Source organism: Arvicanthis niloticus, chromosome 6 (genome assembly GCF_011762505.2).
Source record: "Arvicanthis niloticus isolate mArvNil1 chromosome 6, mArvNil1.pat.X, whole genome shotgun sequence".
NCBI classification, from domain to species: domain Eukaryota; kingdom Metazoa; phylum Chordata; class Mammalia; order Rodentia; family Muridae; genus Arvicanthis; species Arvicanthis niloticus.
Window position 1 is genome coordinate 27,920,405 of NC_047663.1, and position 23,475 is coordinate 27,943,879.

At 53.3% G+C, this 23,475-nt stretch overlaps 2 protein-coding genes across 5 annotated transcripts; both read left to right on the plus strand.

Annotated features, from left to right (window-relative positions):
• The first annotated feature begins 959 nt into the window (after positions 1–959).
• Epn3 (epsin 3) lies at positions 960–9,825 on the plus strand. Of its 3 annotated transcripts, none has more exons than XM_034505545.2 (10): positions 964–1,252; positions 4,182–4,861; positions 5,785–5,903; positions 6,623–6,703; positions 6,883–7,011; positions 7,858–7,945; positions 8,374–8,643; positions 8,790–8,906; positions 9,011–9,244; positions 9,330–9,825. In XM_034505545.2, exons 2-10 carry the CDS (start codon positions 4,321–4,323, stop codon positions 9,656–9,658), a joined length of 1,908 nt encoding a protein of 635 aa, XP_034361436.1. In that variant the 5' UTR covers positions 964–1,252; positions 4,182–4,320; the 3' UTR covers positions 9,659–9,825. The 3 variants fall into 3 exon arrangements, with proteins under 3 accessions (XP_076792065.1, XP_034361436.1, XP_034361437.1); XM_034505546.2 differs by lacking the exon at positions 964–1,252 and adding an exon at positions 2,604–2,765; XM_076935950.1 differs by lacking the exon at positions 8,790–8,906 and having other exon boundaries at positions 960–1,252.
• Positions 9,826–14,662: 4,837 nt separating this feature from the next.
• On the plus strand, positions 14,663–22,117 carry Spata20 (spermatogenesis associated 20). 2 transcript variants are annotated; one of them, XM_034506634.2, is made up of 17 exons: positions 14,764–14,891; positions 15,753–15,889; positions 15,999–16,178; positions 16,279–16,343; positions 16,454–16,608; positions 16,683–16,826; positions 16,942–17,143; positions 17,393–17,523; positions 17,611–17,715; positions 17,932–18,006; positions 18,104–18,313; positions 18,396–18,588; positions 18,806–18,974; positions 19,244–19,455; positions 20,484–20,683; positions 21,505–21,585; positions 21,759–22,117. In XM_034506634.2, exons 2-17 carry the CDS (start codon positions 15,813–15,815, stop codon positions 21,927–21,929), a joined length of 2,370 nt encoding a protein of 789 aa, XP_034362525.1. In that variant the 5' UTR covers positions 14,764–14,891; positions 15,753–15,812; the 3' UTR covers positions 21,930–22,117. The 2 variants fall into 2 exon arrangements, with proteins under 2 accessions (XP_076792066.1, XP_034362525.1); XM_076935951.1 differs by lacking the exon at positions 15,753–15,889 and having other exon boundaries at positions 14,663–14,891.
• The last annotated feature ends 1,358 nt before the right edge of the window (positions 22,118–23,475 follow it).

Genomic DNA, 23,475 nt, shown 5'->3' on the forward strand with positions numbered 1-23,475 from the left:
CTTTTTAAACCCGGGAGGAACTGGGGCCGAGCTCACACCCACCCCAGGTCTGAAGAAACACAACTATTTGTAGTGTTCCAAGAAACTCTCACAAGTACAATTTTCCTCTCCCCATCCATTCTCTTTTTGGACCCTTGTCCTAAGCTAGAAGTTAATATTTGAGGCTCTGGTCTGCTACATCCTTCCCTCCAGTCAACTCATCTGGCCCTGAGCCCAATTTCTGTTATGGGACACTGAAGCAGCAAGGTTGTGGGTTCAAAACCAACCTGAGCTACATAATGACTTTGAGGCTAGCCTATGCAGTGGGAGGGGGGTGGGGAACTGCAACGTTTTAAAACAACACAAATAGTGTGAAGAATTCCTACTCCTTCCTGGAACAAAGGAATGTGAGGACTGTGAGTAGGTGAAGGGTAACAGCTGGGGAAGAAGCATGCCTGCTCAGATCATCCTGGGGTTTCTGTTGTAACGGCTGCAAACAGCTGGTAGGCTGAGGGTCTCTGGGAGCAATGGAGGGGTAAGGGCAGCCAGTAGCTTGGGAGTAGCCAAAAGCCAGATTTCATAGTGAGCTCCTAAGCACTTTGCGGGTAAGATATGGAAAAGAGGTTCAGGACAGGCAGGATCCTCCGGAGTTGGAAAGGCAGAGTCCTCAGGCCCCTTGGAGAGGCTGGGGCAGCCAGCTGCGAGCAGGTAAAGACCAGCCCCAGGGAATGTTCTGTCTTTAGCTTTAATGTCCTGGCTAGGAGGGTTAGGGCATGTATGGGTACTGGAGTCGCCTCCATTCCTACCCACATGCACTTCTACTGAGGAGGTAGGGGAAAGGTTAACTCACTGCAGGTTGGGAGTGGATGCGATCCAGCTCTGTACCCCCTGGGGTCACTGGCTGACAAACAGGCCAGCCTCCTCCCCTGAAGGCACCGCCCGGCAGACTGCAGGAAGGGGTTAAACACGCCCGCCCGCCCGTCATCCTGTGTCCTGTTACTGCTGAGGCAGACCTGCCTGGCCAGCTGAACAACTTTCCTCCCGAGAGTGCTGGCCGGCAGGAGTCAAGGAGGCAGCCGCCAGAGGCTGAGCTGCAACCCGCTGGGGGACCCTGCGGTCCTTCAGAGAGCCTCTCGGTCGAGGGTGGGGCTCCCGCGACCAGGGTCTATGGTGGATGGCTCTGGAGCTGCTCCTGAAGCTGTGTCATCCCCCTACAAGTCAGAGGGTCACTGCAGAGGCTGCGGGGGCTGGGGCGAGGGAGCCCACTCTGGAGGTAAGCTCCCTCCCGCGCCGCGGTGGCGCCCTGCATGAAGGCGGGGGCTAGAGTGGGCTCAGGACTTAGTCTCTTTCCCAACCTCCAAAGAGAGTAAGGCAGGGCTGTGGAGGAACCTGGAGGCTTCTAACCTGCAACTTCTCTACCTTCCTGTTATCCCCAGAAAAGGGATGCAGGGCCATCTGGAGATTCCTGGTGGCGTTTCTCCCAGGTCCTGGCACATCTCTATATTTGCACCTTTAACCTCAGAATGACCCTTTAGTCCACCTCCCCAGGACACAGCCAACTCAGGTTTGATGAAGCCAGACAGCCTAGGGCTAGCTAATATCCAGTCCCCCATTCCCTCTAGCAGCAGGAAGGACACTGCCACTCCCCCATTGCTTACTCTGAACCCGATGGGGATAGAAGATGGGGAGGGGTGCCGGCTGATGGGGTGCACACATACTTTGGCAAATTCATGCATGTGATTGGTTCTTTCCATCTCTCTGAACCTCCACCCTGGGGATGCCATCTGCTTCCTCAGTGCTGACTTTTAGGAATCTTTCCATCCCCCACTCTGTCACCCTCCTGGATTTGTGTCCTGAGAAATCCCACTGCTCCGAATCTCTCTGGGAACCTGTGTGTAGGTGGGAGTCTATACTCTATGCCCCCCAACCCCTACTTTCAGACCAGCCTGTGCACTCCACTGCTAGTACCCTCCTGCCTTCTTTCCATCTCTGAAGTAGCCTCCCCAGGTCCTGGCTTCTCGGTGTCCTTCCCTCTACCTGGCAGGGTCTGACTCAAGGTCACTGCAGTAATTCCATACCGGCTGCCCAGGGCTGCCGCTGCCGCACTGCCTTATCGGCAGCTGGGTTTGTGTTTCACTCCTTTTTATTCCTGGGCATATTGTGTTCAATAAAACCTTCTGCTTGTAACACCGCTGGCAGGGCTCCCAGCCGCGCCTCCCGCCTTGCCTTCCTTCCCTCTCAACTTCGGCTTCATGCATGCTCTGGGACCTCACCCTGGCTTTCTTCCTCCTTACCGTGTCCCTACTGGTTTAAACTCAATGAGAGTCTATGAGTGGCTAGGGTGGAGGCTCAGACATCTCCTTGTGTTTCTGATCCCTTCCTTCCCCCAGCTCCAGCGAAGGTGTCCTTATAATGTCCACCTTGCTCTTAGGAGAAAAATCCAGGTAAAGGCCGTGGAGCCTACACAAAAGGTCCCTTTTCCATGGAGGCTGGTTGTATCCACCCTGGCAAAGTAGAAAGGCCTAGGAAGCCAGGCTCAGGTAGGGCTCTGGTGGAGTCAGGATGTCTGATCTGACTGGTTCTGCCAATTCCAGTAGGGAGGAGCCTGTACACCAGGGCGGGCTTCATGCACAATTATTCCCCATCTTGACTCTGCCACTGGCAGCCCGCCCTCCCACTGGGGAGGCGAACACAGGCCTGAGTCATTAGCGAGGGGGAGGGCAGGAGTTTAACAAGTTGTGGCTGTGGCATTCCCACAGAAGGCCAGCTGGACAGAAAGACGTAAGGTAGGTGACACTGGGCCAGTGGGGATGCGATTTCCACACAGTCCCATCATTCGGCTCAAGACGGACCTGTGGAGACTTGTGGGTACTTTGAACTGAGTTGATCTTTCACTTGTGGGTGCTGTAAGGACAAACTTTCTATTCCACCCTCTGCTCAGGAGGCTGGGACAGTTAAAGCTCAACAGGGTAGGGGCTGGAGGGTGATCTGGGGGAGGGTATGATATCTATGACTGGCAGGAGGTGAGGAGGTCATGGAGAAAGAGGAGTCTTTGATGATCCAGCTTCTCTCTGTGTGTGTACATGTATTAATGTGCAAAACTATATTAGTGCCATGTGATGGCAGAGGGCTCCCACTTTGGGTTTCTGGTAATCCCCCCCCCCCAGGGGGGTACTCTTCTCTGCTTTCTGAGGCTGTGGAAAGACTTGTGGCTGATTCTCCCTGAGTCTGCCTCTTATTAGGTTATCAGAGGTCTTCTGTATGCCTAAGGCCTTAGTAGTTTGCTTGGACTGCCCCTGTCCTCAGGGCACTTCCATTCTGCCCGAAAAGGTGGCTCTGAGACAAGTAATTAATGAATTAGCAAACTAGGTGACATCAACAATAAGTATTGAATTAGTCTCAAGGAGACCTAGGTGTTGTCAAGTCTCAGCCCTGCCACCTACGTGGCCTGTGACATAGGCGGGTCACAGCAGTCCTGTCTGCATGCCAATAGGTGGTGGCTGAGTCTCTGGAGAGAAGCAGCCTTCCAGGCAAGCTCCTTCCCCTGCCTGTCTGATCAGGGGACAGATTCTTCTCCTTGTTGGTCCTCTCCATCTTCTTGATTTTCCCCTTGTGCCTTCCCCTGAATGCCACCCCCTTGAGGAGGCCTCCTATTATGTCCCTTGCTTGTGTCTTCATTACTCCTGAGCATCTGTGTCCTTTCTCTCGGATGTGGTGCTCTACAAGCAGATTGTGGGGGTCAGAAAGGACTCCCAGGAAATGGGTGTTGAATGAATTAAATTATAAAAGTGGCCATCTGAGAAAAAAAGGACAAAGGCTGCAGCACACGTGGAGGGGGAGACGAGCACGAGTGGGAGGGAAAGTGACAGCCCTGGTGGTCAGTCCATGGTCCTCGAAGCCACACACTCAGGTAGGGGGAGGAATGCCCCCACTTAGCAGCTCTGTGATCTCAGGGACATCGGTGACGGATTGTCCCCATATGTGACAAGAGAGAAGGATTTCAACTTCTTGGTCTGGTACTTGTATAAGATGAGTGTACCAAACAAACAGTGTCCATTGGATAGTGAGCAAAATAAGAGAAACAAAAGTAAGCGTTGGCCAAAAGCTGTCCTCGGTAGTAGGCACGCTTTGGCTGTGCCTTTCTTGACTGAGTGGATAGTGAAGAGGCCACTGATCTGAATTCCAGATTCTCTTTTTCACAGCCCCATGTGGAACCCAAAGACACAGCCGCCCTGCTGAAAGCGAGGCGGCCCATCCTTCGAGACCGTGACCTCAAGACGGTGGCGTTCGGCCCTCTACCTCCGACGGGGGCGGGGGCCACCCACCTCCAAGTCCCCAACTATGACAACCTCGGCGCTCCGACGCCAGGTGAAGAACATTGTCCACAACTACTCTGAGGCCGAGATCAAGGTGCGTGAGGCCACCAGCAATGACCCCTGGGGCCCACCCAGTTCACTCATGTCAGAGATTGCTGACCTGACCTTCAACACAGTGGCCTTTGCCGAGGTTATGGGTATGGTGTGGCGGCGGCTTAATGACAGCGGCAAGAACTGGCGACATGTATACAAGGCTCTGACACTGTTGGACTACCTGCTCAAGACGGGCTCGGAGCGCGTGGCCCACCAGTGCCGTGAGAACCTCTACACCATCCAGACTCTCAAGGACTTCCAGTATATTGACCGCGATGGCAAGGACCAGGGTGTCAATGTTCGTGAGAAGGTCAAACAGGTGATGTCCCTTCTCAAAGACGAGGAGCGTCTGCGGCAAGAGCGAACCCATGCTCTTAAGACCAAAGAGCGAATGGCCCTGGAAGGCATGGGTATTGGCAGCGGGCAGCTGGGCTTCAGCCGCAGATCTCGGGGTTCCCCCTCTTCTTACACGTGTGAGTAGGCCCTGATTGTACAGCTTGGAGGGGGTGGGGATGGGGGATGGTGGTAGGCCAGCCACAGTCATGGCTCTGCAACCAGGAGCCATGAAATAGTTCCTACCTCAAAAGGCCATTGGGAGGATCCATTCAGAAAAATCATCTATGTGAAAAGCACATAGTAGTTGCTCAGCAATTCAGGTGAAATCATGATGTCATCGACTGCTGGTCCTTGTTATTAGTTAGCTGTTGAGAGGGTGGCTTGGAGGTCAAAATGCAGGCTCTGGAGTTGCATACCATTCATTCTGTTCCTTCCAAGCTGAGTGGCTTGGGCAACCAGCTCTGTAAAACAGAGGTCCACCTCCCTCCCTGTACTGTTTGATCTGAGAAATGAATGAGAAACAGCCCGAGTACCCTGGGCCTTTTTACTCAGACACCTGACATTCTGCAAACCCCTGCCACTCAAGAGTATTGTCCTTGAAACATCCGCCCTGATGACTTCCCAAAGTGGTAGAGGCCTTTGTGACCTGAGGAACACCAGAACAGCCCTCCTTCCATAAAGCCCTTGAGGGCCTGCTTGGGGCTCCGAGGCTGTGATTTTGTTTGATTGGTAGATCCCTTCCTCCTAATCCCTGTGGCCCCAAATAGGCTAGGGTCCTATTGGAAGAGTTCAAGAGGTGAAGTCAGGGACCTGCATTAAGTCCTGACTTAGGACTATTGCCAGGCCCCCTTCGGTGATGTCTACTCCTTGTCAAGGTGGCCCTGACATCTAGCAATGCAGTGGAAAACCCACAAAGGGGCGTCCAGTGTACTGCCTGGCTCACAGGTGCCTGAGAAGCCAGGCTCCTCTGGCTTACTCTCTGAGCTCCAGCTTTGTGGCAGGCAGAGGAGTGCGGGGACCCTGTGTACTGCTGCGCTCACAGAACCCACACTTGTTGCAGCTGCATCTTCGTCGCCGCGCTATGCCTCAGACCTGGAGCAGGCACGGCCCCAGACTTCTGGAGAAGAAGAGCTCCAGTTGCAGCTGGCCCTGGCCATGAGCCGTGAAGAGGCTGAGAAGGTGAGATCTGAGACTGGACAGGGCGCCTCTGGAGGAAGGAAAGGGGCCTGGTGTTCACTAGTGTCCATTTGGGCTTTCCACCCTGGACCTGGAAACCCAATCTAGCTCCCAAGATAGCACGGAATTTGTTGGTGTTCCTGGTCTGTCCCAGTCATGGACCTCAACCTTTGGTGTTCTCAAGCAGGACCACGAAAGGGCGGTGTGTAGTTGGGGGTCTGTGGTGTATCTTAGGGGTCTGCTGTCTCTTGGTTAGGGAGAGGTGTGGCCTGACAAGACAACACATTCTGAGAAAATACTGGGTCTACTGCTCCCTCTTATCAGCTGTCCTTTTGGAAGGACAGGGACAACATCTCTGAGACCTCACCATTGCAATTACCTCTATGGATCCAGATAGAGCAGGCAGGAAACATTTATGCCTCTTACATGTGTATGGGCTATGGAAGTTCTCAGGGTACCCAGAAGAAAAAGATAGGTGAGACCTGAGACTGGACAGGGTGGCTGTTGGAGGAAGGAAAGGGCTCTGGTGCTCTTGAGCCTCTACTTGGGAGGCTCATCCTTAAGCTACATTTCAGACCCAGGAAGGGAGACAGCCACCCTTTCAAAGTCCATCCCCTTGAGCAAAGGGACATTTCCATCACCATGCCGTGCCTGGGCAGGACTGCGCTGGCCCTTGGATGAGGTCACTGGGCCAAGTTCACTCCTCTCTTCCTCCCTCACAGCCAGTCCCCCCAGCCTCCCACAGGGACGAGGACCTGCAACTGCAGCTGGCTCTGAGCCTGAGCCGGCAAGAACATGAGAAGGTAGTATAGGGGCCGAGTCACCTAGGCCATAGGTGCTGACCATGATTTGGTGCTGGTGAAGGCATTGGTGGCAGTTCTAGGGGGCACTAATCGCTTCTCTGCTGTGCTAACCTGGGTGCCTCCCGCCTGCTCTCTGCTGACCTTAGTCAGCGGCTCATGCCCTACCTGTGGTTCTGCAGGGGGTGAGATCCTGGAAGGGAGATGACTCTCCAGTGACCAATGGCACAGAACCTGCTGGCCAACGTCGACGGGACAGAGAGCCCGAGAGAGAAGAGAGAAAAGAGGAGGAGAAGCTGAAAACTAGTCAGGTAGAGTGGGCTGGGGAGTGTGGGCTGCCCAGGACTGGTCGTATCCGAGTTGGCATCTGCGCAGCGTGCAGAGCACAGCACGCTACAAGCACTAACTGAGAAATGAAGGTGGTGGAGCACAGCAGGGGCTGGTGACTGAGCTGGAGCAAAGTGGCACATCAGAGTCACGATGGAGACTCCTTGGTCCTTCTGCCACTTAGTGACTTGGAACACTACTGGCCTCTGTTTCCCTTTTTGCACAATAGGTGTTTTGGACATTTCCAGCTCTCACCTTGTAGAATCATATGATGCCGTGGGTCTGGCCTAGGAGCTGGTTCAAACACATGGTGCTAAAAATATCTCAAGTTCCCTGGGAAGGGGAGCAGGTGGTCACTGAAAACGCGATAACCTTGCATGCTATTCATGCTGCCCCTGGGGTACTTCTCCATCCCTCCTCTCTGTGTCTGCGGTGGCCATTTTCTCTTAGGTACTAGCTAGGGAAGTAGAGTCATTGAAAAAAAATCTGTTTTGACTACCCCTTTCTGTTGGCCTGGGATCTATCCCAGTTCTGTCTTTTCCTGGCTATATAACCTCAGGCAAATGGCCTCCCCTATCTGGGCTTCAACTAGTTGGTTCATCTGTAAAATAGGTACATTACTCCCTCACAGAGATGGAGTAATGGATGCACTGGATGGATAAGGAAACATTTTATAAATAGGAAATGCTGATCAGAGGTGAGGGGTCATTAAAAGATGCTTGTGGAATGAACAAAGGAGGGGAATGAGCTGGCTTCTGGCCACGGGTCAGGTCTCCCCTCCCTCCGGGCCCCACCCACTTCTGAGCCATGGCTGCCTCTCCCCTCCACAGTCCTCCATCCTGGACTTGGCTGACATCTTCGCACCTGCCCCGGCCCTGCCTTCCACACACTGCTCTGCTGACCCATGGGACATCCCAGGTGGGCATGCAGGGTTTCAGGAGGCTCCCAGATTACCCCCTAAGAGCCCTGCTTCCTTCCAGCCACTTGCTGGCAAAATACCTCCTCTCCATAACTGAGGATCACTGCGCTGCCTCTAGGATGGGACTTCTGAAGTAAGGGCCAGGGAAGCACACCTGAAGATCTTAGCTCACTGGAGGCTCAGCAGAAGGCCTAGCTGTCCTCACTGGCTAGGCAAGCCCTGACTGAAGCTCCACTGCCAGGATTGCAGATCCAGGCTCCTGGGCTTGTTAAATATGGGCTCGAGAGTACTGCTTGCTCCAAGGCAGCATCCCACTTGTGAAGTGGGTACCACATCACCCAACCTGGGCTGGGCAACTGGGAAGGACCTTGAACAAAGGGTGGGGAGTGTTAGGATAATACTTGTGCTCTCTCCCACTCCTTTCCAGGTCTCAGGCCGAACACTGAGCCAAGTGGCTCCTCTTGGGGACCTTCTGCAGACCCCTGGTCTCCAGTTCCCTCTGGAAATGCTCTGTCCCGAAGCCAGCCTTGGGATTTGCTTCCTACTCTTTCTTCCTCTGAGCCCTGGGGCAGGACCCCAGTGCTGTCTTCTGGACCCCCCATCGCAGACCCCTGGGCACCAAGCTCCCCTACCCGAAAACTCCCTGGCGCTGGAGCAGATCCTTGGGGGGCCTCTGTGGAGACCTCTGACACCGCTGGTAAGTGGAGAGCACAGGGGTAAGAAGCTGGGGACTTCTAGGTCCCTTTGTCTCCAACCCGACCACGGTCTATGGCGAGACCATTTCCCAGACTCATCCTTACCCTTTCTTCTAGCTCACTCCATTTCCCTCTTTCTTCTGGCTAGCTCTAGGTGGTGCCTCGCCCTTCGACCCATTTGCCAAACCTCTAGAATCCACAGAACCCAAGGAGAGCCAGGACAATGCCCAGGCCCTGCCCACGGGGAAGTCCCCCAGCCCTGTGGGTGAGCAAGAGGCCAGGGGATACAGCTGCTTGGTCTTGGAGAGCCTTCAGGGGCGCCTCTGCCCTCTTCCTTCCCCACCACTGAACTGATCACCTCTCTTTTAGAGCTAGACCCATTTGGAGACCCCAGCCCCAGTTGCAAGCAAAATGGCATGAAGGAGCCTGAAGTCCTTGACCTGGGTGTGCTAGGAGAGGCGCTAACACAGCAGCCAGGAAAGGAAGTGCGCCCCTGCCGGACTCCTGAGTCCTTCCTGGGCCCCTCTGCTTCCTCTTTGGTCAACTTGGACTCACTAGTCAAGGCACCCATGGCTGCGAGGACCCGGAACCCCTTCCTGACAGGTAGAACACTCTGGCCTGATGTCTGGGACCCCATGGGGCCACCCCCTCCCGCCATTGCCAAGTCCCTCTGTTCTCTCGTCTGCAGGTCTGGGTGCTCCGTCCCCCACTAACCCGTTTGGTGCGAGCGAACAGGGCAGGCCGACCCTGAACCAGATGCGCACCGGCTCCCCTGCGCTGGGCCTGCCGCCGGGGGGACCCGTAGGGGCGCCCTTGGGCTCTATGACCTACAGCGCCTCCCTGCCCCTCCCGCTCAGCAGCGTGCCGGTCGGCGCGACCCTCCCCGCCTCGGTCAGCGTCTTCCCGCAAGCGGGAGCCTTCGCCCCGCCGCCGGTGAGCCTGCCTCAGCCACTGCTACCCACGTCCGGCCCGATGGGACCACTGCCCCCGCAGGCTGGCACGAATCCCTTCCTCTGAGACGCTTCAGCGCCTGCGCGCGAGGCCCCGCCTCCTCGAGGGCGGATCGTGCAGGTTGAACACTGATCTGTGGACTCCTGACTTATCCCAAAACAGAGCGAGGGACTGACCACATCTTGGGGACAAAGACTACACCTGCCTAATAAAGACTGGAATCTACGTCCTCAGCTCTTACCAAGTGGACTTTTTGAGGGGTGTGGCAAGTGGATCAGGACCACAGCTCCTATTACCTGCTGAGGCGGAAACTCCTTGACAATCTGTATTCCCTCATAGCCCTCTCAACTCCCATTCCCCTCTCCTGCAGGCCTGGTGCCTCCCTTCCATGCTCTCACTCATTCAGGCATTCGTCCATCACACACAGGATACTCCTAAAGTAAGTGGGACAGCATCTGCTCATTCTTTGATGCGCTACGCACCGTAGGCAGAGAATTTCACTTAATCATATTGCAAGGAGTCTCGGCGTTACTTCAGACTTTGTAAGGCCCTACCTAAGCTGAATATGCAGTGCTCTCTATCCAAAACTGGGTTAAGAATTTCAAAACAGAGTTGATGAACATGGTGACACATACGAGTAATCCCAGCACTTAATGGGGTGGAGGTAAGAGAATCCTGAGTTCAAGGTCAGCCTGGGCTCAACTTTTTTTTTTTTTTTTTTAAGGATAAGGCAGGAGAACAATAAACTAAAGGTCCAGACCGTCCAAGTGAGGTAGCACGGGCCTTTCTTACTACTCCTGTTTAATAGCCAACAGAGGCTTTCGAGAGGTACAGTGACATGTTCTAAATCACAAAGCTGGAGGAACATGGGGCTAGGATTCAAAGGCAGACGGTCTGGCTCCCCAGGGAGGGCCAGGTTTAATTCAGCAGACACTGACTGCTATCTTGAACAAAATGCTGGGCTCACCCAGGAGGAACCCAGGATGGCTGAACCCACACCTTCCAGGAGCTAGGAGGAGAGAAAGGTAGCAGACAAGCCAGTAGCAGTGGATATAGCTGCAGAAGAATCAGGCACAAGAAACATCTCATGTCTGACTTAATCATCTTAAATCCAACTCTGCCCCAGCCCCTTTCACCAGGGCTGAAGAGAGCCACCTTGACCATCAGAGGTCTGGACCTCTGGAGGGTGCTGCAGGGTTTAGGAAACCAAACATAGACGGGCACTTGGACTTCTGCCTTGAAAGTTACCATGGTTACCCATGTGTGTTCAGGACCCAGGGTCTGACCTGGCAGGCAGCCTGGATCTGGCTTTGCTATAACTATAGTTAGGAGAGGTGGCCCAATGTCACTGTCCTTCCTAGGTACATGGGCAGGAGGGGTTCTGGTTGTAACCGAAGGCAGCCACAGGGCTGCTGCAGGTAGGCGGGACAAGGGCAGCTGCTTAGAAGCTGGCCCTGGCAAACTCTGCTCCAGGGCTGAACTTAATGGTAATCGCTTGGTAATGAGTGGTTAGTCCTCTTGAGTAAATGACTTCCCCTCTCTGTGACTATGCCTCTGTCTCCTTCTTTGCAAGAGTTCCTTCCTTGTGGGGTTGCTATGTGCAAACTCCCACGGCACTCCCCCCCCCCCGCCTTCCCCCCCCTTCTGCTCCTCCGAAACCCAGAAGGTTCAATGCTCCTTGGCCCCAGGGCTCTGCTGCCCCATACCTCTGCCCCTCCCCCCCCAGCCCGGAAGAACTGGTTGGTGGCCTTACTTCCTGAAGTTATGAGGCTCACCTTCCTCCCCAAGGTTGGCACTCTGCTCTGCCCCGTCTGGGGCAACCACTCCCCATTCCCAGCATGCTTTCCTCATGGCTCAGCTCTTACCCTAGTTCCATATTAACTTCCTGATCCCAGACCTCTCATCCGCCTTCATCCATGTCTCTACCATCACCCCAAATCCTTGGCACTCACAACAGGATTCTTGGTCTTCCCTGGGAACTGCTCTCCTGGCACTGGAGCATGTTTTATTGGGCAAACACAACCTCCAAGCCTGTTACCCTCATCCTCAGTGTCAGGAATCCCATCTCTCCTCTAGGCCTTCAATTCACTTTCTCCCAGACAGACCCTGCCTGCCAATGTACAGCCTTCTCTTCATCTGTCGTGAAATCAAAGCCATCATTTACTTCTTTCCCATTTCTGGCTGGTGAGCTGCCTGCTCTCAGCCTGATGTCACTAGGACTACACGCTCGCCAGGTTCAGCCTAGGGTCCAGCTTGCTAAAGCCAAAGGACATTTGACTTCTCTGTAGGAACCTGAATTGTGTGTGTGTGTGTGTGTGTGTGTGTGTGTGTGTGTACCTGTCTGTAGGTGGAGTTCAGAGGACAACTTCATATGTCATTCCTCAGGTACTTTTCACATTTTGAGACAAGGCTTTTTTTTTGTTGTCTTAATTTTTTTTTTTTTATTTTATGTGTTTTGGTGTTGTGCCTGTATATGTTTATGCACCACACGCACAAGTTACAGTTGTGACCACCATTGGGGATTTAGCAAGTCCTCTGGAAGAACAGTGCTCTCAACCAACAGGCCATCTCTGTAGCCATGAACAGGGCTTCTTCTTGGCCTGGAACTTTGCCAAGTAGACAAGGCTAGAAAGCCACTGAACTCCGGGCATCTGGTCTAGCTCTGCCTCCTGTCTCATTGGCTGAGCTAACCTCCTGCCCCTCCTCAACCTTATTTTTGATGAGGTCTTTCTTGGCAGCTTAAGTTGGCCTGGGACTCATGCTCTTTCGGCCTCAGCCTCCATCCTCATCTCTCCTTAGCTTCCTAAGCACTGAGATGTACAGGTGTGTGTCACCATGCCTAGCTGCTCTTAAGATCCCTGTGGCTCTGCTTCCAGGATGCTACAATGTCTGAATTTATACATGGGTCCTGCCTGCCTGTGTTGTCAAGATTCAAGATGTATGGACCTGAGCTCTCTGCTCTCAGGGTGCTATTTTCTCCATAGCTCTCCACATAGAAAATCTCTTCCTCTTTCCCAACCCCTCCCTTCTGTTCATCAAGCCCTTACTCCCTGCATTCTACATGTACATCTCAAAGGTATTCAGACCAATAGGTCCAAAAAAGACTCCTTAACCTCCTATGGCTGGCTCCACCCTCTTTAGAGCAAGGGCTTACCCTTTTATGTTGACTCCTAACACCCCTCTCCTCAAAGTCCCTTCCTCTGCAGCTTTACCCCTAACCCCTGGTAAACCTCCTGTCTCCCCTGTGTGCTGCCAAGACTCCCTCATTAACCTTGCTTCCATTCTTTTCCCTTTTCAGACCTAAGAGGCTGCTCTCATGATTAAAACAGGCTGGACAGCAGGGGGGGGGGGGGGGGGAGGGAGGGGAGGGGTGTGTGTGTGTGCGCGCGCGCATGCCTTTGATCCCAGCACTCGGGAGGCAGAGACAGTGGATCTTTGTGAGTTCAAGGCCAGCCTGGTCTACAGAGCAGGTTCCAGAACAGCTAGGGCTACACAGAGAAAACCTGTCTTGGGAGTTGGGGGGTGGGGAAGCCAAAATAGTAAATAAATAAATAAACAAGGTAGGCAAGCTCTTCAGAAGCTTTCTTCTTCTTCTTTTCTTCCTCCTCCTCCTCTTTCTCCTCCTCCTCCTCTTCCTCCTCCTTCTCTTCTTCTTCCTCCTCCTCCTCCTCCTTCTTGTTTTGTTTTTCAAGACAGGGTTTCTCTGTATAGCCCTGGCTGGCTGTCCTGGAACTCACTCTGTAGACCAGGCTGGCCTCGAACTCAGAAATCTGCCTGCCTCTGCTTCTCAAGTGTTGGGATTAAAGGTGTGCGCCACCACTGCCTGGTAGTAGCTTTCTTATGTCATTAGGAATTTCCTGTCTCTAATGAAGATGCGACTCCTGCTGAGGCGTGTGTAGCCTGTATAAGACCCTGGATTCTCTCCCCAGCAATGCCTCCTCCTCAGCATTCACCCCCTGCCCCAGACCTAGTCCTGCTCACTTTCTTAACTTCCCTTCCTGGCTAGTTTTATGTCAACTTGACACGAGCCAGACTGATCTGGAAGCAGGGACCTCAACTGAGAAAATGCGCCCCCGCCATACTGGCTTGTGGGTGAGCCTGTGATGCATGTTCTTCATTGATGATTGATGTCTGAGGGCCCGGATCACTGTTGTGATGAGTGCCTGCCACCCCTGGGTTGGTGGTCCTCGTTGCTAGATGGAGGCAAGCTGAGCAAGCCATGAAGAGCAAAGCAGTAAGCAGCGTTCCTCTGTAGCTGCTGCTTCAGTTCCTGTCTCCAGATTCCTGCCTTGAATTTCAGCCCTGACTTCTCTTTGATGACAGACACAGGACCGTGATGTGGAAATATAAGATGAAATAAATCGCTTTCTCCTCAAGTTGCTTTTGGTCATGGTGTTTCATTGCAGCAATAGTGAGCTAAGTGAGCCATCTACGTTTGTTACCTATTCTTTCCCTCTGCCCTCCAGCTTTCTACTGTTCTTCAGTCCCGACTCCCTCACCTGCCACAGGACCTTTACACATGCTGTTCCTTCTTCTACTTCTCTCACTTCCTGCAAGTTCTCTCTCATTCTTTATAGCTACCACTCAAGTAGAATTTCCTCAGCAGAGCTTCCCTCCATGTCCCTTCTACTGGATTGAGTCTCTTGCTAGATTATACCCACTCACGGTACTTGTCGAAGTGTGTAGCTGACTATTCACTAGCTACAGTCTGTGAATAAAGGGTAGCGAGTACACACCGGTGGTCAATGATTGGCATAGTAGTAGACAGCAGAGGACACTTGTCATTGGCTGAATAAAGTGAATGAACCAAGCAAATAGAGCATGCAGTAAGGACATATTGGCTCAGGGTTATTATTCAGGGAAGGCTTCCTGGAGAGGGTGGGTTCTAAGGAGGATAGGTAGGTTGAATCAAGCAAATTTTGCTGGCCGAGAAAATCCTTCGACGGGAGCCTCATTTCTCGCTTGTAAAAGGGGAAAGAGCTAGGCAAAAGTATCGGATGCTCCGGGGGTCACGCCACCTGCCAGCACTTTAAATGGAACCCAGCTTATTTTACTCGAATTTTAGGCGCTGAGACGGTTGGATCTTCAAAGGCACGGTAGGGCTGTATTTCCGCACTCTACCGCCGGGCGGCGCTCGGAGACCAGCCACAGGGCCAGAGACTAGGCGAGGACCCGGCTCCGGGTCCGCCCTTCGCAGCCTACCGCCCGAATTGGAGCAGCTATACTGAGAGTGTGGGACTGTCTGGACCCCAATTTCCGGTAGCCCCACTTTGGGGCTGGGCCTTGCCTCTAGCCACAGGTATGAGCAAGTCATTAAAATACGCCTGGCTCCTGCGGGGTGGCCCCTCAGGTCTTTCTGGTCTGCGGATGTCTGCTCTGCTCGGATCCACCTGCATGAAGGCTCCTTTTCTTCCCCCCTCCCTTCTTATCTGCTGCAGGGTTAGCTCAGGCTAGCTCTTTGACTACCTTAATACCACCTCCAGGAAGCCTTTCTAGAATGATGTGTTGTCCACAAAGCCCTCTCTTGAAGCACCCTGCATCCTATCATAAACTCATGTCGATGCAGTGGCCTGTTACTATTTAGCTGTGTTCCCAGGTTATCCCTAAGATAGGCCTATTTGATGCTCTTGAGTGGTCCCTCTCTCCCTCTCCCTCTCCCTCTCCTTCTCCCTCTCCCTCTCCCTCTCCCTCTCCCTCTCCCTCTCCCTCTCCCTCTCCCTCTCCCTCTCCCTCTCCCTCTCCCTCTCCCTCTCCCTCTCCCTCTCCTTCTCCTTCTTCTCCCTTTCCTCCCTCTCCTTCTTTCTCATCTCGTTTCCTCTCTTTCCTTCTCTCTCCTCTCCCTCTCCCCCTCTGTGTGTGTGTGTGTGTGTGTGTGTGTGTGTGTATAGCATAAGACTTGGTCTTTCGAAGTCCTCTCTTTGGAGCTCTTGGCTAAGTAGTCCCTGCCTACTTCTTCTGGCTGTCCCTCACCTGGTCCAGTCCCAGGCCCAATTCCTCTTGACCTGTCTAGACACTGGCAGTAGCCACTGCCTTTCCAGGTCACCCACATGCATGCTAGGGATGCCTGCAGTGCCACCACCTCAGGGAGGGGCCCTCCATGGGTGATAGAACAGAGCAGGATGGACCATTCTACTCATTATGACCCTCTCTGACCTCACAGACACTCTTCCTACGCCAGGTCCGAGAAGCTGGGGGAGACTAACCTGGCAGGGAGCCCCCAATGAGCCACCATTCCTCACCGCCCCCAAAACATAAGGGGGAGCACAAAGGCCACGGTCTCCCCCGTGGTTCAGAAAGGTGGGCTAGACTGGGAGTGGAAGTCTTTGAGGCCTGGGTGACCATTGAGCTGATCTGGGTGGGCTAAGGGATCTGGTCTTCATTTGTGTGACCCCTCTGCCCACATCAGGGGCAGCTCCTCCCGGGACAAGGACCGAAGTGCTACAATTAGTAATTCAGTGCCCATGCCTGTTGGAGGAAAGGCAAGCCGGACTAACTGTCCTCCACCTGCACCGCAGAAGATTGCCAATCGCCTGATCAATGAGAAGTCTCCGTACCTCTTACAGCATGCCTACAACCCTGTGGATTGGTGAGCACTGCCCCAGGGTTTCCCTTGAAGCAGCATCTGGGGTCCCTAATCCTCTGAGACTCCCTAGGCTACTGAGTGACTCTCTTCCTGTTGGGTCTAGGTACCCCTGGGGACAGGAAGCCTTCGACAAGGCCAAAAAAGAAAACAAGCCAATTTTTCTTTCAGGTATACAACCACTGTTCTCAGAATGGGGTTCAGTGACAGGCAGAGGGTTGGGGAAGGTCCTCTGGGTCCCGGGGACCTCTTTCTGCCCTCCTGTCCCTCTTCTCTTCTAGTGGGGTACTCTACCTGTCACTGGTGCCATATGATGGAGGAGGAATCCTTCCAGAATGAAGAGATAGGGCACCTGCTCAACGAGAACTTTGTCTGTGTGATGGTGGATCGAGAGGAGCGGCCAGATGTGGACAAAGTGTACATGACATTTGTGCAGGTGAGCCATCTCTATGGCAGTCTCGTCATGCCAGCGCATGGCAGCTCCCCTGACCCCAGCCTGCCCTCTTTCAGGCCACCAGTAGTGGAGGAGGCTGGCCAATGAATGTGTGGCTGACCCCCAGCCTCCAGCCATTTGTTGGGGGCACCTACTTCCCGCCTGAGGACGGTTTGACTCGAGTTGGCTTCCGAACCGTGTTAATGAGAATCTGTGATCAGGTGGGTGGATGTCAGGGAGGGGAGGTGCCAGAGTGCAGGATGAGGGACCACAGGGCTCCCCCCGCCCCACTGCCCTGTGTATACTGACTTCCACATGTGTGCTCACTTCCTGTAGTGGAAACAGAACAAGAACACCCTTCTGGAGAACAGTCAGCGTGTCACCACGGCCCTGCTGGCCCGATCTGAGATCAGCGTGGGTGACAGGCAGCTTCCACCCTCCGCAGCCACCATGAACAGCCGCTGCTTCCAGCAGCTGGACGAGGGCTATGATGAGGAATACGGTGGCTTTGCTGAGGCCCCCAAGTTTCCCACACCTGGTCAGTGACCTCTGACCCTGACCTATATAGCGACCATCCGACTTAATTAAGTGACCCAGTATCTTTGGCCTCTCTTGTATGGCTGTGTAGCTTTCCCGTCCCCTGCAGGATAATGATATTCTGACTTCTGACCTGGGCAATGGCCTGTGTCCTCTAAATGGATGGTAGGCGCTCCTGTCTTCCAGCCTGACAGAGACTGACTGGGCAGAGACTACCTGGCCCTCTCACCCTTTTCTTCCTGCTCCGCAGTGATCCTGAACTTCCTGTTCTCCTATTGGCTCAGTCACCGGCTCACCCAGGATGGCTCCCGAGCTCAGCAGATGGCTCTGCACACCCTGAAGATGATGGCCAACGGAGGCATCCGGGATCATGTGGGGCAGGTGAGGGCAGGCCAGGTTCTGTGCCTGGGCAGCAGGTCTAGTGACTGAGGCTGAGATCAGTCTAACCTAACACCCTGCCTGTCACAGGGCTTTCACCGATACTCCACGGACCGACAGTGGCACATTCCTCACTTTGAGAAGATGCTGTATGACCAGGCCCAACTCTCAGTGGTCTACTGCCAGGCCTTCCAGGTGACTTTTGTCTTTTATCCCAACCCTGGCTGCCAGTCACAAGGCCTTCCAGGTAACTGTGGCTTCCTCTTAGTTTCAACCCATATTTCCTTTTCACACTCTAAACACCTGGGCTTCACCTATCACCCACCCACTTCCTAGGAGAATATCCTCTAGAATCTGAGCCACCCCCCAGTGACCTTTATTTACAACCTCCATCCCCACGCCTCCCTGCAGATCTCTGGTGATGAATTCTACTCTGATGTCGCCAAAGGCATTTTGCAGTATGTGACCCGGAGTCTGAGCCATCGGGTATGTGTCCACTGAGCCAGGCATACCTGGGTGCGGGAGGGCTTGAGATCTCCATTGCCTTTTGGATGGCGACCACCCAACTCTTTTATCCCCACAGTCTGGAGGCTTCTACAGTGCAGAGGATGCTGATTCTCCCCCAGAACGAGGCAAGAAGCCTCAAGAGGGTGCTTTTTATGTCTGGACAGTCAAAGAGGTCCAACAGCTGCTCCCAGAGCCTGTGGGAGGCGCCAGTGAGCCGCTGACCTCGGGCCAGCTCCTGATGAAGCATTATGGACTCAGTGAAGCAGGCAATATCAATTCCACACAGGTGAGGACTTTTGCAGACACAGAGGACCACCCCAGGCCCACCATGTACATGGGGTCCTTCTGACCAAGGCTGTTTTCCTCAGGATGCCAACGGGGAGCTGCACGGCCAGAATGTTCTGACGGTGCGTTATTCACTGGAGCTGACTGCAGCCCGCTATGGCCTGGAGGTAGAGGCTGTGAGGGCGTTGCTCAACACAGGGCTGGAGAAGCTCTTCCAGGCCCGGAAACATCGGCCGAAAGCACACCTGGACAACAAGATGCTGGCTGCCTGGAACGGTGGGATGCCCCTCTCTGGACATTAATTCTATTTGCCAAGTCTCTTCTGTCTGCCCATTTCTTCATAGGCCTTTTAATTTTTGATTTAGAAATGAATAAACGGAGATCCAGGGAGTTTACGTAATCTGCCTGGGCTTGGCACTTGGAGCCTTGGGCTGGGGTGGTATAGGTTGTCCCAGGAGAGCTCTGGTTGACCTCTGACCTCTCTTTCCTCTAGGCTTGATGGTGTCTGGCTTTGCTGTGACGGGGGCTGTCCTGGGTATGGAAAAGTTAGTCGCCCAGGCCACCAACGGTGCCAAATTTCTCAAGCGGCACATGTTTGATGTGTCCAGTGGCCGTCTGAAGAGGACATGCTATGCTGGCACTGGAGGAACTGTGGAGCAAAGGTGGGCGAGGGGGGATGGGCAGACCGAGAGGCCATTTCCTTGTGTGGTTCTAGCCCTGTACTGCCCCTTCAATGAACTGGTCACTCACTACAGTGCACTCTCAAAACTCTTGGGCCCATTGATTCTTTTGGGAAATGGGTAATGTAGCCACCGGAGAAGTAAGTGTGGAGGATGAACTGAAAGAAAGTGTGGAGGATTAACCATGAGAAGTTTTCTCTGCATTCCGGGGGGGGCCTGTCCTCAGACTTCCTTCTCTCCTGTACCCTTAGCAACCCACCATGCTGGGGTTTCCTGGAGGACTATGCCTTCGTGGTGCGGGGCCTGCTGGACCTGTATGAGGCCTCACAGGAGAGCTCTTGGCTTGAGTGGGCTCTGCGCCTGCAGGACATACAGGACAAGCTCTTCTGGGACCCCCGAGGTGGTGGCTACTTCTGCAGTGAGGCCGAGCTGGGGACAGACCTGCCTCTTCGCCTGAAGGATGGTCAGTGCTGGCCTTGGGACCTGGGTTCGGGCAGGGCGGGGCAGGGCATTCCAGAGAAAGATATTTATGTAACAGTGTAAGTAAACAGTTTGCAGTAAACATTTCATGTGGGGCTGCTGGATTCGTGTGACCTTAGAGGTCTCCTGATACTCCTGAACCTGCCTCTCAATGTAGCAATGGGTGTTAGTAGCATCCATAGGCCCTAAGAGTTGATGAAGAGGTCGTTCTAGCTTTCCCGTGAGCATGTAGGGGCATCTGGGATCCACTGGTTTCATTTGTTAAACAAGAATGACTTAATCTTTGCCTGAAGGAAGTTTGCAACATGTGGTGGAGATGGTGCAGAATATATCACCACCAGAGCTTTCAGATTACAGTAAACCGGTGACAGAGGTGTCAACCAAGAGGATCTGTGTTGTCAAGGAGGCACTTGGGAGAGATTTAGGCAAAGGAGACAGTTTGATGATGAGAGAGCCCCAGGGATTAGGCTGAGTGTGGAAGACAGAGACCAGGAGTGGCTTGAGAGGAGGTCTGGATGCTGGGAAGAGGAAGTGGGGGCTCAGGATGCTGAGAGGGTCTGACCTACCCTTGCTGAAATGTAAAGCAACCATTCTGCCCATCGTAGACATGAATGGAAACAGGGAACCAGGGTCACCCATTAAGAGGATGCTGGTTTTTAGTCTTGGAGGTACTGTTGAAAGCAGCCAGGAGTAACCCATGAGACGGGGGACAGGGGAGAATTGGGGGTTGCTCAGGTAGTAGGCCAGCAGCTGTGTAGATGGATCAGAAAAGGTGAGGAACTTGGGTGATGCCTCTTTGGCCCTGGTAGTCAGCTAGACAAAGGCTTCAGCAGTGAGGTAGGGAACCTGGATACCCACAGCTCAGCAGAAGAGAGAAGGGCTTGTAAAAAAAAAAAATCAGACCAGCAGCCCATGAACTTATTCCTGGATCCCATAACCCAGATTCAGTCTCAGAGCAGGGCCCTGAAACGCAATGAGAACCCCTCTTATACCTCCTCCTATCCCTTGCAGACCAGGATGGCGCAGAGCCCAGTGCCAACTCTGTGTCGGCCCACAACCTCCTTCGGTTGCACGGCTTCACTGGCCACAAGGATTGGATGGACAAGTGTGTGTGCCTGTTGACAGCCTTCTCCGAGCGCATGCGCCGAGTCCCAGTGGCCTTGCCTGAGATGGTCCGTACCCTCTCAGCTCAACAGCAGACTCTGAAGCAGGTAGGGAGGTGGTAATATGTGAACTGAGACCCAGGCCAAGAGGGAAAGCCGGTGGTGTATCAGTGTATAAGCCATGAATGGAGTTCCAGGATGGCCACCAAAGCTCTTAGACATATGCAGGGGTAGGGGTCTCTGCTCTGTGGAACGGATGTGTCTGTGTGAAGGTGGTGTCAGAGGAGACAGCCTGTGAGGGCTTGTCACTGGGCTATTTGCATATAAATGTAAAATGAAGAGGTTAAAGGGTTCCAGTGGTCTGATGGCTGGTGAAATGTTTCTCTGTAAGGTTCTGCATGTCAATCTGATTATGTCTGTTCCTTTGTGCTTCATTGCTATGCCAACTCTTTTGTACACACACACACACACACACACACCCCACAATATTTTTCTGGTTTGTGTGCTGGTGTGGGCTAGAGTATTTGCCTCAGGGTTTGCCTATGAATATTTGTGTGTGCCTCTGTGGGTGTATGTTTGTGTGTGTGTTTATATGCATGGCATCTACTTCTATGGGTATCTACCATGTGTGTATGTAACTATTTGTGTGTTGTGTGCCATCCAGTGTAGCAAGTCTTCTGGACACCCTTCCCTGTATTTGTATGTCTACCACAATGTAGGACATTACTACTAATGTGCATTCCTGGTGTGTGTGTGTGTGTGTTTGCACTTACCAACCATTAAATCTGATGAAACTTCCTGATGGCTGAGATGAGTCCTTTCCCTTTTTAGGAATTCTGGGTGGGTGGAGGTAGGATGGAGAAGCTCTGGCAGATTTGGGGCCTAGCTTCTCCCTTCCTGACACTGGATGATTTTTCTGTACTGGCCAGATCGTGATCTGTGGAGACCCCCAGGCCAAAGACACCAAGGCCCTGTTGCAATGTGTCCACTCCATCTACGTCCCTAACAAGGTGCACATCCCTGCAAACTCGCTTTCACTCTCTACCTCCCTCATTGCATCTCTTTACTCAGCTCCCAACATCCTTCCTTTTGGAAATTTGGGGGAGAGGTCATTTCCCATTTGGCTCTGCAATGACCAGTACCCTCTCCCAGGTGACACTTTGTGCTTTGCCAACTATCCCAGGTGCTCATTCTGGCTGATGGAGACCCATCGAGCTTCCTGTCCCGTCAGCTTCCCTTCCTGGGTAGCCTCCGACGAGTAGAAGACAGAGCCACAGTCTACATATTTGAGAACCAAGCCTGTTCCATGCCTATCACTGATCCCTGTGAGTTACGAAAGCTGCTACACCAATGACTGCCCAGAACCCTTTGAGCTGGGCCAGAAGGCAGGATTTTCCAACTGACCAGAGATTCAGGCCTTGAGAGGCTATGCCAAACTTATAGCTACCCCTGGGAACCCTGCCTCCAGGTGATCACAGCCAACCTGTGGCTCCCCCATGGGCACCTACTCACCATGAAATAAACCTAACAGTGTCCCGTGGTAACTTTGGGATCTTAGCCTCTTTTGTGAGGGAGGGTCCGGGTCTAGCCTGGGAACAGCAGCCTTTCCTCTAGAGTCCACAGATGACTCTTTCCCCTTCTTTCCTTGCCCCTCACCTGCCACTGGGTCACCAGACTGATCTTGCCTTTGTCCACAATTAGTAAGTTTGAATAAAACCGTCAATGGACCAAAACCAAGTATAAGAAGCAGGGTGAGGACAAGGTAGGTACTAGCTCAGGTAAAGGCCCTTGCTAGGAAATGGCCTGCCATCCTCTCTCTTGTCCCTTTACTTCAAGCTAGGGAGGGGACTGGGGCTCAGTATTGATCTTAATATTTAACAGAAAGATATTTAATTAACATTAATTAACATTTCCATGCAATGTAGTGCACTGTGGAAACTGCAAGTAGCAGGGCCAAGACTTTTCTTTGAGGGTACCCACCCAATCCCAGCATCACTGAAGGAGGTCATGCTCTGCCTCTTCCTGCAGGATGGTCTGGGAAAGGGCTCTCTTGAATGTGGAACGTCTGTTGTGTTGGAAGTCCTTCCCCAGATCCATCTGACTCCTGCTACAGAGGAAGCTGGCACCTGTCCTCTGAATGTTGGAAGATGCTCTTAAATCTCATCCTTGGCAAATGCATCTTCACAGAAGACCCCGCATAGTTGCCCTCCAGGTAGACAGCCTCGAGACACGCTTGGAATGAGAAGGTGTAGAATTGGGTTGTGGGATTGCGTAGAAACTGTTTCTTTGAGGTCTACTGAGCTTGAATATCGTCCTAACCTCCAGGCCAAACATCACAGAGAGCTGGAAGAAGCTGCCAGAGAGGAAAAGAAAAATGGATGGGCGGGGGCTGCTGCTAGGGAGATGTGGGGAGCAGGGAGGAAGGGAGCAGGTAAGAAACTAGAGACACAAGATTGTCACACATACACACCTACCCATGGTCACTGAGACCAGAGTTGTCTCAGTCTGGGCAGCGGGCCCTTGGTGCAAGCCACCAGCCCATCTGGAGGGGATTAGCACTCTGGCCAATGAGGTCAGCTGGCCTCTTTCTTACTGGAGCCCACTCAGCCTTGCCAGCAAGTCAAAGACTGGACACGCAGAGCCTAGCTTGGGGGCAGCAGGAAGAGAAAGTACGGCATGGTGAGACACAGGTGGCCTTTTTGGCAACCCTAGCACTGGATTTGGAACAGTCTGAGCAGTTCATGTAGCCCTCTTGCCTCTGTGGTCCCACCGACCCCCATGAAGGAGATGGTGAAGCAGGGACCTTTAGCCTTCTAGGGATGGCTGTTGGAAGGCCAGAGTTGGTAGGAATCTAGCCTGACACCCCTGAGCATACCAGCTTCTCCCTGGGGTCTTCAGAA